We start from the raw sequence: 14,220 nt of genomic DNA, 5'->3' as shown, positions 1-14,220 counted from the left end.
CGTTTTGGAAAGTTTCATTTCCGGTTAGTATGTTTAACTCTTTAATAATTCATAATGGCGTCGGCTATGAAGGGTGATGTAAAAATGATACTATTATTATTGTTGTTGATGTTGTTATTATTATTATTATTATTATCATCATCATCATTATTATTATTATTAGTGACGATGACAATCCTTATCAAAAAATTCCACACACACATACACACACACACACACACACATAAATATTTATTGCGTTGTTTTATTTTCTCATTTGACAATTTTTTTTGTTATCATCTTCATCCCCATCTTGTGAGTCAGCTGAAAAATAAATTATCACCAAGGTCAAGTAACTTTAAGCTGCTTTCTTCACCTTTACCACCTGCAACACCACCATCATTATCACTAACAATCTACTCCTCATTTTTGTCATCGTTACCATCATCATTTTACTCATCATCATCATCATCGTCGTTATCATCATCATCTCTACCCAACATCAACATCATCGTAATTATCATCATTCTTATTATATTTCAATCATCATCATCTATTATATCTCATTCATCATCGTCGTCGTCGTCACCATCGTACTAAATCAAAATTCCAGCAGATGTCTTCCCAACAAAAGGAGGAAATCTCTCCCTCCAATTTCATGACAACGAAAAGGAATTGAAGTCACCATTATCATCTGCAGTAACTACAACAACTACAACTACCACTATTTTTACTACTACCACCACTATTACTACTACCACTACCACTACTACAGTAACAACCACAATTAATTCATCATCATCTGCAATCACACCAATGCTTTTTTCGGTGGTTTCCGCAACAAAATCCACGAGAACACTGACGATAATTAAACCAGATACTCTAGCATCAACAACATTAATTACAACAACAACAACAACAACAACAACAACAACAACAACCTCATCAAACATAACATCACTAACAACAACAACAAAGAAGTCGTTGCATGAAACACCAGCCGCAAACCCGTTAAAATTTCTTGACTCAAAAGTTAGTGATAACGGTTCTTTAATGATGACCAACATCATACAGAGCCAACTACATTCAACAAAACCGACCAGAAAATTTTCTACAAGCGACGGTAAAATACATGACATTACGTCTGATGCAGCTGACTACGTGCTTAAAACAAATACTACATTAACTACAACTAATACTATATTAACTACAACAGTTACTACTACTACTACTTCAGCAACAATTTCATGTAACAACAACAACAACAACTCGACTAGAAACATTAACAACAACATCAACACAAATGACATGAAGAAAAACAATGACAAGAACATCTCGTTCAAATCACATAACTCCTTACACAGTGGCGTCAGCAAAGAATTAAATTTCAATGGCAAAGACATTGGAAACAATTTAAAAGTAAACAACAGAAACTTTAGCATTGGCAATAACAGCGAAAACGACTATAAAAATAATTACCAAAAACCAGTGAACATTGATTCTGATCAGCGTCAATTAGCTGTAACGACGACAACGACAACAACAACGACGACAACAACAACAACGATGGCAACATTAACAAGATCATCATTTTTGTCGACGCCATCATCACTACCGATGCTTTTAATTGCAACTTCAACAGCGTCATCTTCATCATCATCGTCGTCTTCTTCTTTATTATATTCATCTTTTTTTAATTCCTCAGCGTTAGCATCATTAACAACATCCACTTATACTGCTGCTGCAACTACGACTACTTTTACCACTACTACTACTACAACTATTACTACTACTGCAACTACTACTACTACTACTACTACTACTACTACTACTACTACTACTACTACTATTACTACTACTACTACTACTTATGCTACTACTAATATTACAGCAACACCAAACACAATCACCTTAACATCAACAAATGAAACAACACCAACAAAGCTCTCCTCACTGAGAACAACATCAATAACAATCTTACTAGACGCAGCTACCGCAACCATATCAGCCACAACATTCACATCAGCTACTACAACAACAGTAAAGACGACAAACAAACTATTAACAAACTTACTAAGCATGAAACGAAATAGCTGCGCGCCTAGAATTGAAATAACGCCTGTCTCCACTACACTCAAAACCAACAATAGTAAAATTAATTTTGAATTTCAAAATTCCTCCTCACTAATATCCACAGTTACTACTGCTTACACTACTACTACTGCCACTACTAAAACTACTACTTTTGCTACTGTAGCCGCTACAAATACTACACTTTTTACAAGGGTAACTACCGCGTCGTCATCGTCGTCGTCGGCATTAACAAAATTTAACAGAAAAATGTCCGGACCAAATTTTTGTTCTTCAGTCTCAACTTTAACTACGGCTCTTTTGACTAAGCAAAATAATGATAATAATAACAATACTATTGCTACTAATACTGCTACTACTACTACTGCTGCTACTACTACCGCTACTACTACTACAACAACAACTACTACTATTAATATAAGTTCATCATCTATAGTTCATAATTTTTTGAAACAGTTTGCTAATAAGTATACTGGCAAAAAGAGCACACTCAACAATAGTAATAACATCATTAACAACAACAACAACAATAACAATAATAATAATAACAACAATTTTAACAGCAACGACTGCAATATAAACATCCATAGCATCAATGTACACAGTGACTGTGTAGCTGAACAGAACAGCAAATGCATTAAAAGTAACATGGAGAATGAAGCAATTCACATCAGTACAGTGAACCAAAATGACAACAACAATAACAACAACACAACAAACAACAACAAGACTCACAAAAGTTTTACAAATGCGACAACGTCAACAACTTTGAGACATTTCCACACGAAGCAACACACAATATCATCGCCGTCTTCATCAACCGTTTTCCTCATCACATCAGCCAACAACCACAACAACAACAATTGCGCTAGCCACAACAACAACGCCACACCGAATAGTAGTGGCTTCAGGGCCTCCATCGACACGGACTACGATTTAACCAGCACAAACAACAACAACAACAACGACACGAGCAATCAAAAACCAACAACAAATAGCAACAACAATACAAATGACGCAATTAACAACAACAACAACAACAGCACAAACACAACCAGCAACACAAACAACAACAACGCACACGTAACCCTGAAACGGATGTCCCTGCCTCGTCAACAACACACTAGCGTTACTTTCAGAAGAGCGAAACACAGGCACATGACAGTCAACTCAGAAAGAAGGCACAAGAAAATCACGAAGCTCGTCACAAGTGTCATCATCGTCTACGTCGTCTGCTGGCTACCTTACTACGTATTTCAGGTTTTTTAATCTTTTGATTAAAAGATTAAAAAAAGATTAAAAGATTAACTGATTCCGGATCATTTTTTGTTGAGATAATTGGATAATCATCAGTTATTACTTGACCAGATTTATGGCATATTACATGAATATAATGATGACGACTTTGTAAAGTTTAATATGGAAATGATTAAATGATAACGTGATGATGTTTTGCTTTAATTTTTTAAGAATGTTTTCTCTTATCACATCAACTAGTGATGATGGCGATGATGTGGTGTAGTGATTACATGGTAAGTGTCTTTATGTTGTTTATGCTGTTCACGTATAAATAAACAAGACAATAAAAATAAAAACGCTCAAATGGTAGTTCATCCATGAGATATTTAATGACTCTTAACAACAATTTTGTCCTAAATTTTAAATTAATCTACTTTTAAAATCACAAAATTTGAAGAACTTCATTTTCCGCAAAATTTTCACTCTTTTTAAATAAATCTAACTAATTTTAAAACAGAGTAATAAAATTTAATTTGTACAAAAAAAAACAAATTTAAACTAAAAATAGTTTTTGAAGTTTAATTAAAAGTAATTTTCAGAAAACTTGAGATTGAAAATTTTCATTCAATCAAACGTAAATTATGAAGCCTAAAACCAGACGGTGTATCGGTTAAGACGCTCGTTCCTTTTGTTGCAGTGAATGGCTTCGAATTCAAAGATATCCCTGCCCATCACACGCCTTGCGTGTGTGATGCGTAAATTCACGCGAATTTGCATGCAAGTGCGTGTGTAGTAAATTCTCCTCCTTCCTTGTGTTTTATCCTTTCAGGACATTGGCGACCATCGACCTCCACAAACCCCTATCTTTGAAACTTTGTATTAGTTGAAATGAGGTGATATTGAACAAGTGACACAAGGACTTCCCGAATGTTGTTCGTCGTTAACCGCGATCTCTTTTCCATGCGATCTTTCTAGTAGTTGTTGGATTTTCCATTCTTCCCTTTCGCATGATGTGACCAAAAAACTTTAAATTGTAGTAAATACCTATAAAAAATAATCAAGTGTAACAATATTCACATAAAATATTTTAAAAATAAACAACCACAAAAAAACCTAATCAATTTTATTACCAGTACGATTTTTTTGAGCAACAGTTTTTTTTCATAGTTTTACGATGTTAGTAAAGATTGGTTGTAAAATGTGTTGAAATGAAACTTTATTTGCCTCTAGAGTCTCTTACTATATTTTTAATAGCCAGGTAAGGCGCTTAAGTAAGTAACCAGCCCAACCATTATTTTCTATTACAAACCTACTACTGCTACTTCTTTTTTTTCACAAAAATTTAATTCTTGGAAAATTGAAAATTGTTTGATTGTTTTTGGTTATTCTAGATAGTTTGATGTTCCAGTGCAATGCCATTATTTCTAACTTCATATGCTTCAGGGGTTGATTTTTATTGATTTTTTACATTTTTACATCTGTAGTTCAATTTTCATCTTTAATTTTATGAAAATATGACATAAGCACACATAGCAACAAAAATATTTATATGAAGAAATGGTAACAGATATCTAACAATGATGAACGATTTTGTGAAATAATATAAAAATTCCTAAAAAAAAGTGTAAAAGTTATATCAGTATTGTTATCTAGCAACGAACATTATTTGATGCCCTCATACTTTCATAAAACATCTAAAAAACATTGTAAGTCATAAGATACAACAAAATAAAATTATTAAATAAAAATTAGAAATAAATATAAAACCTAGGCGCAGAATAAAGCACGCCGAACGTAAAATATGACGTGCCGCTTATGCAATGCGATATCACCCGCATCCAACCAAACGACCAACATCCAACTAAGTTTTTTTTTTAAATCTTATATTTATATATTAATACTACAAAGTTTTTGAGTCACGTAATGCCTTGTTTAAATAATAGATCTGTAAATTTATATATATATATATATATATATAAATTTTATAAAAGTTTGCAAGCCACTATTTTAGTTGCATTTCTGGTTAGAATCAAAATTTCTAAAATTAAAAAAACTAAATAAAGATTTAAAATTTTCAAAAAACTATTTATCATTCAAAAATTATAAAATATTTATTAAAGAATGAAAAACAAAAATATTTATGATAAATGAATGCATTTTACGTAACTTAATATAACGTGCAAGCCATGTAGAGATGGTAGATGTGTTACATGGTTCTAATGACGATAGAGCCTGCGAGTTTGCGTTATCTACAAGGTCTTTCCGCGAATTTTACAGCATACGCAATGAATACGGAGAAACGCGTCTGCCTATGTCTGTGTGATGGTTCGTGGGTTTGCGTGTGTGTTTTTGCGTGTGTTTGTCATCTGTGTATTGTTTTGTTTGCTTGTTTTTTTCTGTTAGCGTATGCCGGCTGTAAATCACCTATATAAAAAAAAATATATTCCTCTGACATACTTTTTGAGTGATTACGTTAGGTTGAAAAGTTATTTGACGGGGTTTGAAAAATTTGCAGTTTGAAAGTTTGAAAAATGCTAGCTAGTAGTAATTTATTATCTCTTTATAAGTATTATACTCCTGGATTGTGAATTTTCTGTTGTTTTCTGAGTATTTCGAACAGTTTATTTTCTACAAATTGTTTAGAAGTTATAGTCGGCAACATTTTTATTACCTTTTTTTCAGAATTGTCATTTATGACAATTACATTATCTGCTATTTAATCATTCATTGCCCGTTCAATAATTTTAGTTGAATAATTAATTAGTTAATTAATTAATCATTAATGATTAATTAATTAGTTAATTAATGAATCAATCAATCAATCAATCAATTAGTGTTTATGCAATACACTTTGCAGCTCGGATAATGGACATTTATATAACGAAAGAACTTGTTCTCTGTTTTAATACATTTTTGCCAATAGCAGATCTAACAAAGCCAGACAGAACAGAAATTCTATATCAGAATTGTTTTATTTATTCAGAAAAACAAGAAAAGAATTAAAAAAACTGGTTTTCGTGTAGTTATTCAAGCTAATGAATATTGTTTTTTTTAAATTTGAGATTGTTGTGAAATTGTTACATAATATAAATGAACAAAAATATTAAAATGGAGCAAAGAATTTTAGCAAAAGTTTTTGCTCTCTTCAGACTAAAACAAATTAAAATTTTAAAATTGTTTCTACTAGCTCCAAAAATATACTTTTTAGATATTTTCCACCACTCAAATAACTTTTTCGTTTCAAGTGAATGAATCGTTTCAAAAGACTTTCTGATTTTTCATATTTCGAAAACATTTTTCAAACAATATAACAGAAAGATCGTAAGATATCAAAAAAAAAAAATTTAACCAATAATATAACAAACTTCCAAACAGGGTACAGATTCTGACGATACCAGTGTGCTATGGAGACACTGACGCACCGTAGGCCTATAATAATCTTGTGGAAATCCAGAGTCTTTAACACGAACCTGTATATAATAATTTTTCATCAACATATCTTTGAAATTATATATTTCAATTTCAGTTTTTTTCCTATTTTTTTCAATTAATAAATTCATCATTGTGAAGTCTTCATCCGACCTGCTGGCGTTGTTTTGACATACTACTCATTTACTACATCTTTATCTTTCTACAGCTATCCGCCATCAAATTTTCATCAATATCATCATCGTCGTCATCATCTTTATCATCTTCATCATCGAGATTATCATATTCGTCGTTGTCGTCAGTTTCATCGTCACCATCAATTCTTATGAGCAATTTAAATTAAGCGATAGAAGTAGGAGTTAATTCATGATTCTCACATACCAGAAACCATACTTCTGAATTATAGATTGTGGATTTTTAATGAATTCACCGCTGAATTAATTACTAATAAATTGATAAAAATAGCTTTGTTGGCATGCGCTGAATTAATTTTTCTCGTAAATTTAACTCTTTCAATCTACTAAAATTTCTTCAATTGCCATTTTTAGATTATAAAAACAACAAAAATTTAAAATGAAAATAATTAATTCTTAAAATAAATTCTCAAAAAACTTTCGTTCGTCACTGGGGTAGCTACTTAGCAAATTGACATAGAAAGAAGGAGCTAGTAACGTTTTAAAAACAATTGGAACGGAAGCGTGGAATGAATACAACCACGTTCATTTATTTTCTTTAAACCCAAATTTTTATCCATTTCAATATCTCGATGGTGGTTATGATGATGTGAAGATGGTGATGTTGATGCGATGATGATGATGATGTTGATGTGATGACGATGATAATGATGATGTGTTGATGCGGATGATGTCAATACAATGACGACGACGACGATGATGATGATAAAGTCGTACATTATTTATTTCCAGCAATTTTCAATAAACCTTTGCATAAATAATGATTTATGGCGACCTTTGCAGCGTTCGCAGTTAAAAAAATTTAATAAAGAGAAAACCTTTGAATTCAAGAATTTTGACGTCTCGAAATAAAAATAAAACTATTTCAAATTGAATTTCTTTCCATACTGTCAAAAATATTTTATCAAATTAAATTGCTGTTAAACTGCACAACAACAACGACGACGACAACAACAACAACACGACAAAAACAACAACAACCACAAATTTAATAATTTTCTCTGTGCTACAAACATTCATAGTTGCATTTGTTTGTTCATTTTTTAAAAATACACACAAAAACAAAGTAGTATTTAAACCAATTAATTAGCGTGGCTCTCTAGCTAGGCCCATGTTTAAGCCAATGATAATAAACTTAACCCTTTAACAGTTTGCCCTTCTGTTCGATGGTGACACGTTTTACAGGCGACCATGGACTGTATATCTCTACTATACGTGTAACGCCTTCACCTACCTACACAGTGTCTTCAACCCACTGCTCTATGCTGTAACCAACAAAAATTTTCAAGATGCTTTCAAAGAAACATTTTCCTGGTGCTACAAGCGTCGGCCAATCAGGAGGAATGTAATTAGGTCGAGGGATTTATCAAGGTCAAAACAAGTTCGGACGAGGCAGGTTCATAGAATCAATGTTTGAGAAGATGTTGCAGTATTTTTAGTATTTTTCATAGTGTATTTTATTTATTTAAAAAAATTTTTTTGTTTTGCTGTTAATAAGTTTTTAAATGAAAAAATTTACTGCGTTAGCAGATTGAATATCATGTTTTTAGAGATACATTTTTTTTGTAGCCTAGTATTATAAGTTAACCTAAAATTTTTGATTTGTTAGCCGCCTATCATAAAAAAAAGTTGACTTCATGAAATGGTATGTGGCTTTCTTTCGTTTCCATCTGTTTGCATTTGCTCAATTTACATCCATTGTACATTTTCATCTTTATTTGGCAATTTATTTTAAGTTTTTTTCTTCTTGTTTGCCATTCATTATTCAAGATTACAAAATTGTTTCATTACAGAAGATGACGGTTTTTATGTGGACGCGCGTGTGTCTGTATGTCTGCGTCTGTATGTATATCTTCATCATAACCATTAATTGCAATAAATTTATGTTTTCTTTTATCAACTGTGACGATTTTTTACGGCATATATATATCCATTAATTGTATCACGTAACGTGTACTTAGTACTTAAAAAATACTCATTACTTAGTACTTAAAAACGGCTTGCAGAATTTTTAGCAAGTGTCGAAGGCTACAGAGGCGTTAGTGTGCCAGTGCAAATTAATGATATCTTCATTGAATTTGTTATGCTGGCACGTCCGCGTGCCATATTTGGACATTAAAAGTTCTTTGAAATTAAAGAAAAAAAATGTTTTTTTTTCTTTCATTTCTGACTGAATATAAAAAAAACGTTAAAAATGGCGGTTAAAAAAAAACTTCGGCGAATGGACATACGCAAACACACGGACACATACATACAGACACACACATACACATACATACACATACACACACAAACACACACGTTTGCAAAATTACCCATTATTCAACACAATCTGCAAATAATCCACGACTAATCCGTTCCTGGCTAAGATAGGGCGCCAACAAAACGTACCTTCCTGTGTGATTAAAAGCAAGGGTGTCAATGATATGGATACAGTATCCCAATGATACAGGGTATCAATATGAACGATCTAATTATCTTCAGCGGTATTGTAATACTGCACAGATACATACACAACAACAACATAGGATACATACAATACGAGTTTAATAAAATGAATAGGACATGAATGTTCTGAAATATAATTGCATACTTAAATTACACTAAACTTACACTACATACGCCACATAAACATCCACACACATACACATTCCATCTAGAAAAGACACAACACACACACACACACACACTGAGAGAAGACTGATAAAATTACTATTCATACAAAGATTTTTTGAAAAAAAATTATTATTCATACAAAGATTCGGGAAGAAAATTCGCACAGCTTTGAAATTTTTCCCCCTTGCAATAGTCAATTTTTAAAGTAAATTACGATCGTCGTAAATTATTACCCGCGAATTCTTCATTAATTAACCAAACACACAATGAATAAGTAATATACCAATAGTTTACAATGTTGGATATATTAGCGATTATTATTATTATGGTTGTTGTGTTATTATTACTATTATCATCATCATCATTATCATCATCATCATCATCATCATCATCATCATCATTATCATTATTATTATTATTATTATTATTATTATTATTGTTATTATTATTATTATTATTATTATTATTAAGTGTTTTTAACTAAATTGTTTGTCGCGTAATTTTGTCATGAAAAAAAAAGGAAAAGAAGAAAAAAAAAATTTTTTTTGCAATCTTGTGCTCGGTCTAGACGGAGAAAAATTGATCACCAACGCCACCTACAACGTAGACAACAACATAAACAACAACAACATAAACGACAACAAAAATTGTCATAGTAGTAACGATATTAACTATAACAATAACAACAACAACAGTTATACTATTACAATGGTAACCACGACAACAAAAAACAAACAACAATAAATCCAACAACAACAAAATAAATGAAAAGATTAACAACAACAACAACAACAACAAATATAATGATATCTATAATTTTTCTTCAAAAACACCCACCAACTTTTAAAATTTAATTTATTTCACAGAAAAAAGAAAAACATTTTTTTTGCAAGTTTTACAACGCAACTCATCCATGGTCAATTTCATTGAATGAAAAAACATTCAATCATATTAATTATATTTGTATAAAAATAGCTTAGACTATTTTTCTGAAAATAATAAAAAGGAACAAATTTCATCAAATTAAAATTATTGTCCAAACGAATCATTTAAATTTAGAAAAAATAGCGTTTTAAACGTTTTAAAAGTATTTAAAAGTCAGTCACAATATATTTTGTATATTTTATGTTTATATGTGTGTGTGTTTGTGTATATGTATGTATGTATGTATGTATGTATGTATGTATGTATGTATGTATGTATGTATGTATTTATGTATGTATGTATGTATGTATGTATGTATGTATGTATGTATGTATGTATGTATGTATGTATGTATGTATGCATATATTCATGTATGCATGCATGTATGTATTATTTTATTATTTTTATTATTTTTTTTTATTATTTATTAATTTTTGAAGGATGACCAAAAAAGATAAACTTGTGGATAGGCCACCCTTAACTAAAATTTCTAACTATAAATGTAACAGAAATGTCATGAAATACATACACATAAACTCACGCTCACACATACTTACAAACACGCACCATACTACAATTCATATCACAATACTGTTATACAAATCTGAAGAAACAGAATCAATGAAATGAAATGATCTGGAAACCAAACATACGCTCACTTACACACTCAAATAAATAGACACATAAACAAATATGGCCACACACCATACACATATAGGGCGTGGCCACATGTCTCAGGTAACAGCCGCGTGAATGGACATCTTACACATAGATATGTGCCCCTCCACATACACCCCTGTATATACATCCACATACATACATACATGTATGTATGTATGTATGTATGTATGTATGTATGTATGTATGTATGTATGTATGTATGTATGTATGTATGTATGTATGTATGTATGTATGTATGTATGTATGTATGTATGTATGTATGTATGTATGTATGTATGTATGTATGTATGTATGTATGTACGTATGTACGTACGTGCGTATGTATGTATGTATGTGTATAAATAGCATTCATTAAAACATGTTTCATTATATAGATAATTAGCGACATTATTAATTATAGCATCCCATTACACCGGACTCATTTTATTTGAAACCGTCATCTAATTTTAGAAAATTTATTTCTATTAAAAGATTTATTCTTTCAAATTTGATTATATATATATATAAATAAATATATAATTTATGATTGAGTTTATGTGTATTATTATTACCAAATAAATATTTTTAAGTTTGTTTATTTGTTTTTTTTGATGGTTATTTTACAAAAAAAAACATGCCAGAGGTAAAATGTTGATAAAAAATAAACAATCGTCACATGTTTTAAATTTCTTTGTTTGCGTTGTTCTCACTGATGTTAAATAATAATTGGAATCACGAATATTAAATGAACGGCTGGTAAAAAAAACTCGTCCGGTCGGCGAGGGAAAAAATTTTCATCACATCTGCTTAAGTTCTGCTGTGGTTTTTCAAGATTAAAAAATTGAAATAAAAAGTAGAGAAAGATAAAGAGAATGAGAAATGAAAAGTAACAAATAGAGTGAGTAAGAGAGCCACAGAGAACAAGTAGAATAAAAAAACACAGGCTGAAATTGTGGATGAAATGAGGTGGAAATGACTTTGAATGTTTCAGTAGATAGGTACATGAACCTATACTATATATATATATATAGGTATATATATATATATATGTATATATATATATACCTATATATATATATATATATATATAGGTATATATATATAATATCTGTCTCTTTCCATACATTTATAGTTAGCAAACAAAGATAAAATAAAACACATTTCAAGTTTATCATTGAGTCTTTTTGATTGTAAAATTCTTCATTAATTTATTTTGTCAATATTAATAGGAGTCCGCTTACGATAAACAAACTGCAGATATTTCATTTTTGTGTCGTTTCGTTTCGTTTCGGTATACGTTTGATACACACAACAATACAAGTGAACGTGTATTAATTGTGAAATCATTTGGGCTTGAACCCGGTCAACGCGTAACTCTTTTTAAAGACATTCTTTGCAAGACCAATTTTTAAACTCTACCTCTATCACGTAGTCATGACAGTCATCATTAATTTTGAAATACTTTTAAACAATTTGCGGTCATCCCCATAGCACGTAAAAAGTTGTTTCCTTAATAATGACCACCAGAACGATGATTTGAAAAATAACTAAATCACATGTGTATCTTATTGGTCAATCTAATGATATAATGACCTTTAACAACCAATATTATCCAAACTGTAGTTAATGACATACACGTGTTTGTGTGTGTATGTATGTATGTGTGTGTGTGTGTGTCTGTGCGTGAGTGAGTGTGTGTGTTTGTTTGTGAGTGGTGTTTTATCGTCACTGTGAAATATGTATATGTAACTAATGGCTTGACTAGTGATTTATAAGCACGTTTAATTTGTACGCGCGTGTATAGTGAAGTGCGTGTGTACGTATGTGTGTGTGTGTTTGTGTGTGTATGTGTGCACGCATTTTTATCTAATATATAAGAAAGTTTTTTAGATATCATATCTTTCAGAGTTAAACTTTCAAACTTGAATATTTTTTTGACAGGATGGTGGAACGTGTTTCTGGGAGCTTAGAAACAGTTTCATTGAGAATTAATATTATTTCTAGCCGCTTCGAGATTAATTTGCATATGATAAAATCTGACAACATATCTTGACAACCATTAAAACATCTTCTACGCGTCAGTTAGCTAATAAATATATAATGCTAATCTCTGGTTTGAAGTGAGTAAAACAGAAACTAAGTGGAGAGAAAAAGAAAAAAGAAAGAGAGAACGTTGAATGAAATGATCAAAATTGTTCAATGTTCAATGAATTTGATTTTTTTTTTAAATTTCAAAAAGTTTTTATCAGTTAAATTCAAATAAAACTAACGAAGAAAATTTTTCCTTCCATGAAAATTTCTGAGACCATTTGATATTGCCTATCCTCACATAGACAATGTGGAAAGGGAAAGAGAAAAAAAAGACAAAAAAAGACTAAAAGAGAAAGAGAGAAAGAGAGAGAGAGAGAGAGAAGTCACTCCATTGTCCGTTTTTAATATGTTATTAGTTGCATCGTTTCGAATGTCGTTTGTTTCTTTTTTATTTTGAAAATGTTTTGTAAAAAATAATTTTTACAGGCAACTTTGCAATTTTTATCTTAGTCTCCATTTATGAGTTGTTTCCATACGTCTCTCTCTTTTTATCTCCCTCTCTCTTTCTATCTATCTCTTTCTCTTTGTGTATATGCGTATGTGTATGGTGTGTAATGGGGTATGAGGGTTTCGACTGTTCTATTGTATTTTTACCCATAACTTGTTTGGTTACTTATGTTATGTTCAATGTTTCACAACGGATATCATACTTAACCTTCTTTAAAGTTGTGATGAAAGTTTATAAAGATGATAATTACGACGAAGGGCAGCACATTCGATTGCGAGCTCACGTTCATAAATAAATGCCTGTCCGTTTCGCGTTGAATCCAATCCAACTGACTGCCGGTCCGACCCATTATGGAGAAATTCTTTCGATCTAGAGCCAGGTTTGTGTCAAACTGTAAACCTGAACAATAAAAAGTAAAAGTTCATAAAAATAACTGTAATAATAATAATAAATATAAATAAATAATATATATATATATATATTATAATATATATAGAATAATATTATAATATAATATATATATATATATATATATTGTCGGAAATTTTA

General features: G+C 30.8%; 1 protein-coding gene across 1 annotated transcript in view; it reads left to right on the top strand.

Moving 5' to 3' along the window:
- HELRODRAFT_82100 (hypothetical protein) overlaps positions 1 to 8,349 on the top strand; it is a gene marked incomplete at both ends in the record, with an annotated part of 11,519 nt that extends 3,170 nt beyond the window's left edge. Inside the window, 2 exons of the mRNA XM_009022426.1 lie at positions 3,198 to 3,330; positions 8,083 to 8,349. Coding sequence (XP_009020674.1) covers positions 3,198 to 3,330; positions 8,083 to 8,349 — 400 coding nt within the window. The remainder of the gene's footprint in view (positions 1 to 3,197; positions 3,331 to 8,082) is intronic.
- Positions 8,350 to 14,220: the final 5,871 nt, after the last annotated feature.

The sequence above is a fragment of the Helobdella robusta genome, assembly GCF_000326865.2.
Source record: "Helobdella robusta unplaced genomic scaffold HELROscaffold_31, whole genome shotgun sequence".
Taxonomy (NCBI): domain Eukaryota; kingdom Metazoa; phylum Annelida; class Clitellata; order Rhynchobdellida; family Glossiphoniidae; genus Helobdella; species Helobdella robusta.
This window is presented reverse-complemented; position numbering and strand designations above follow the sequence as displayed.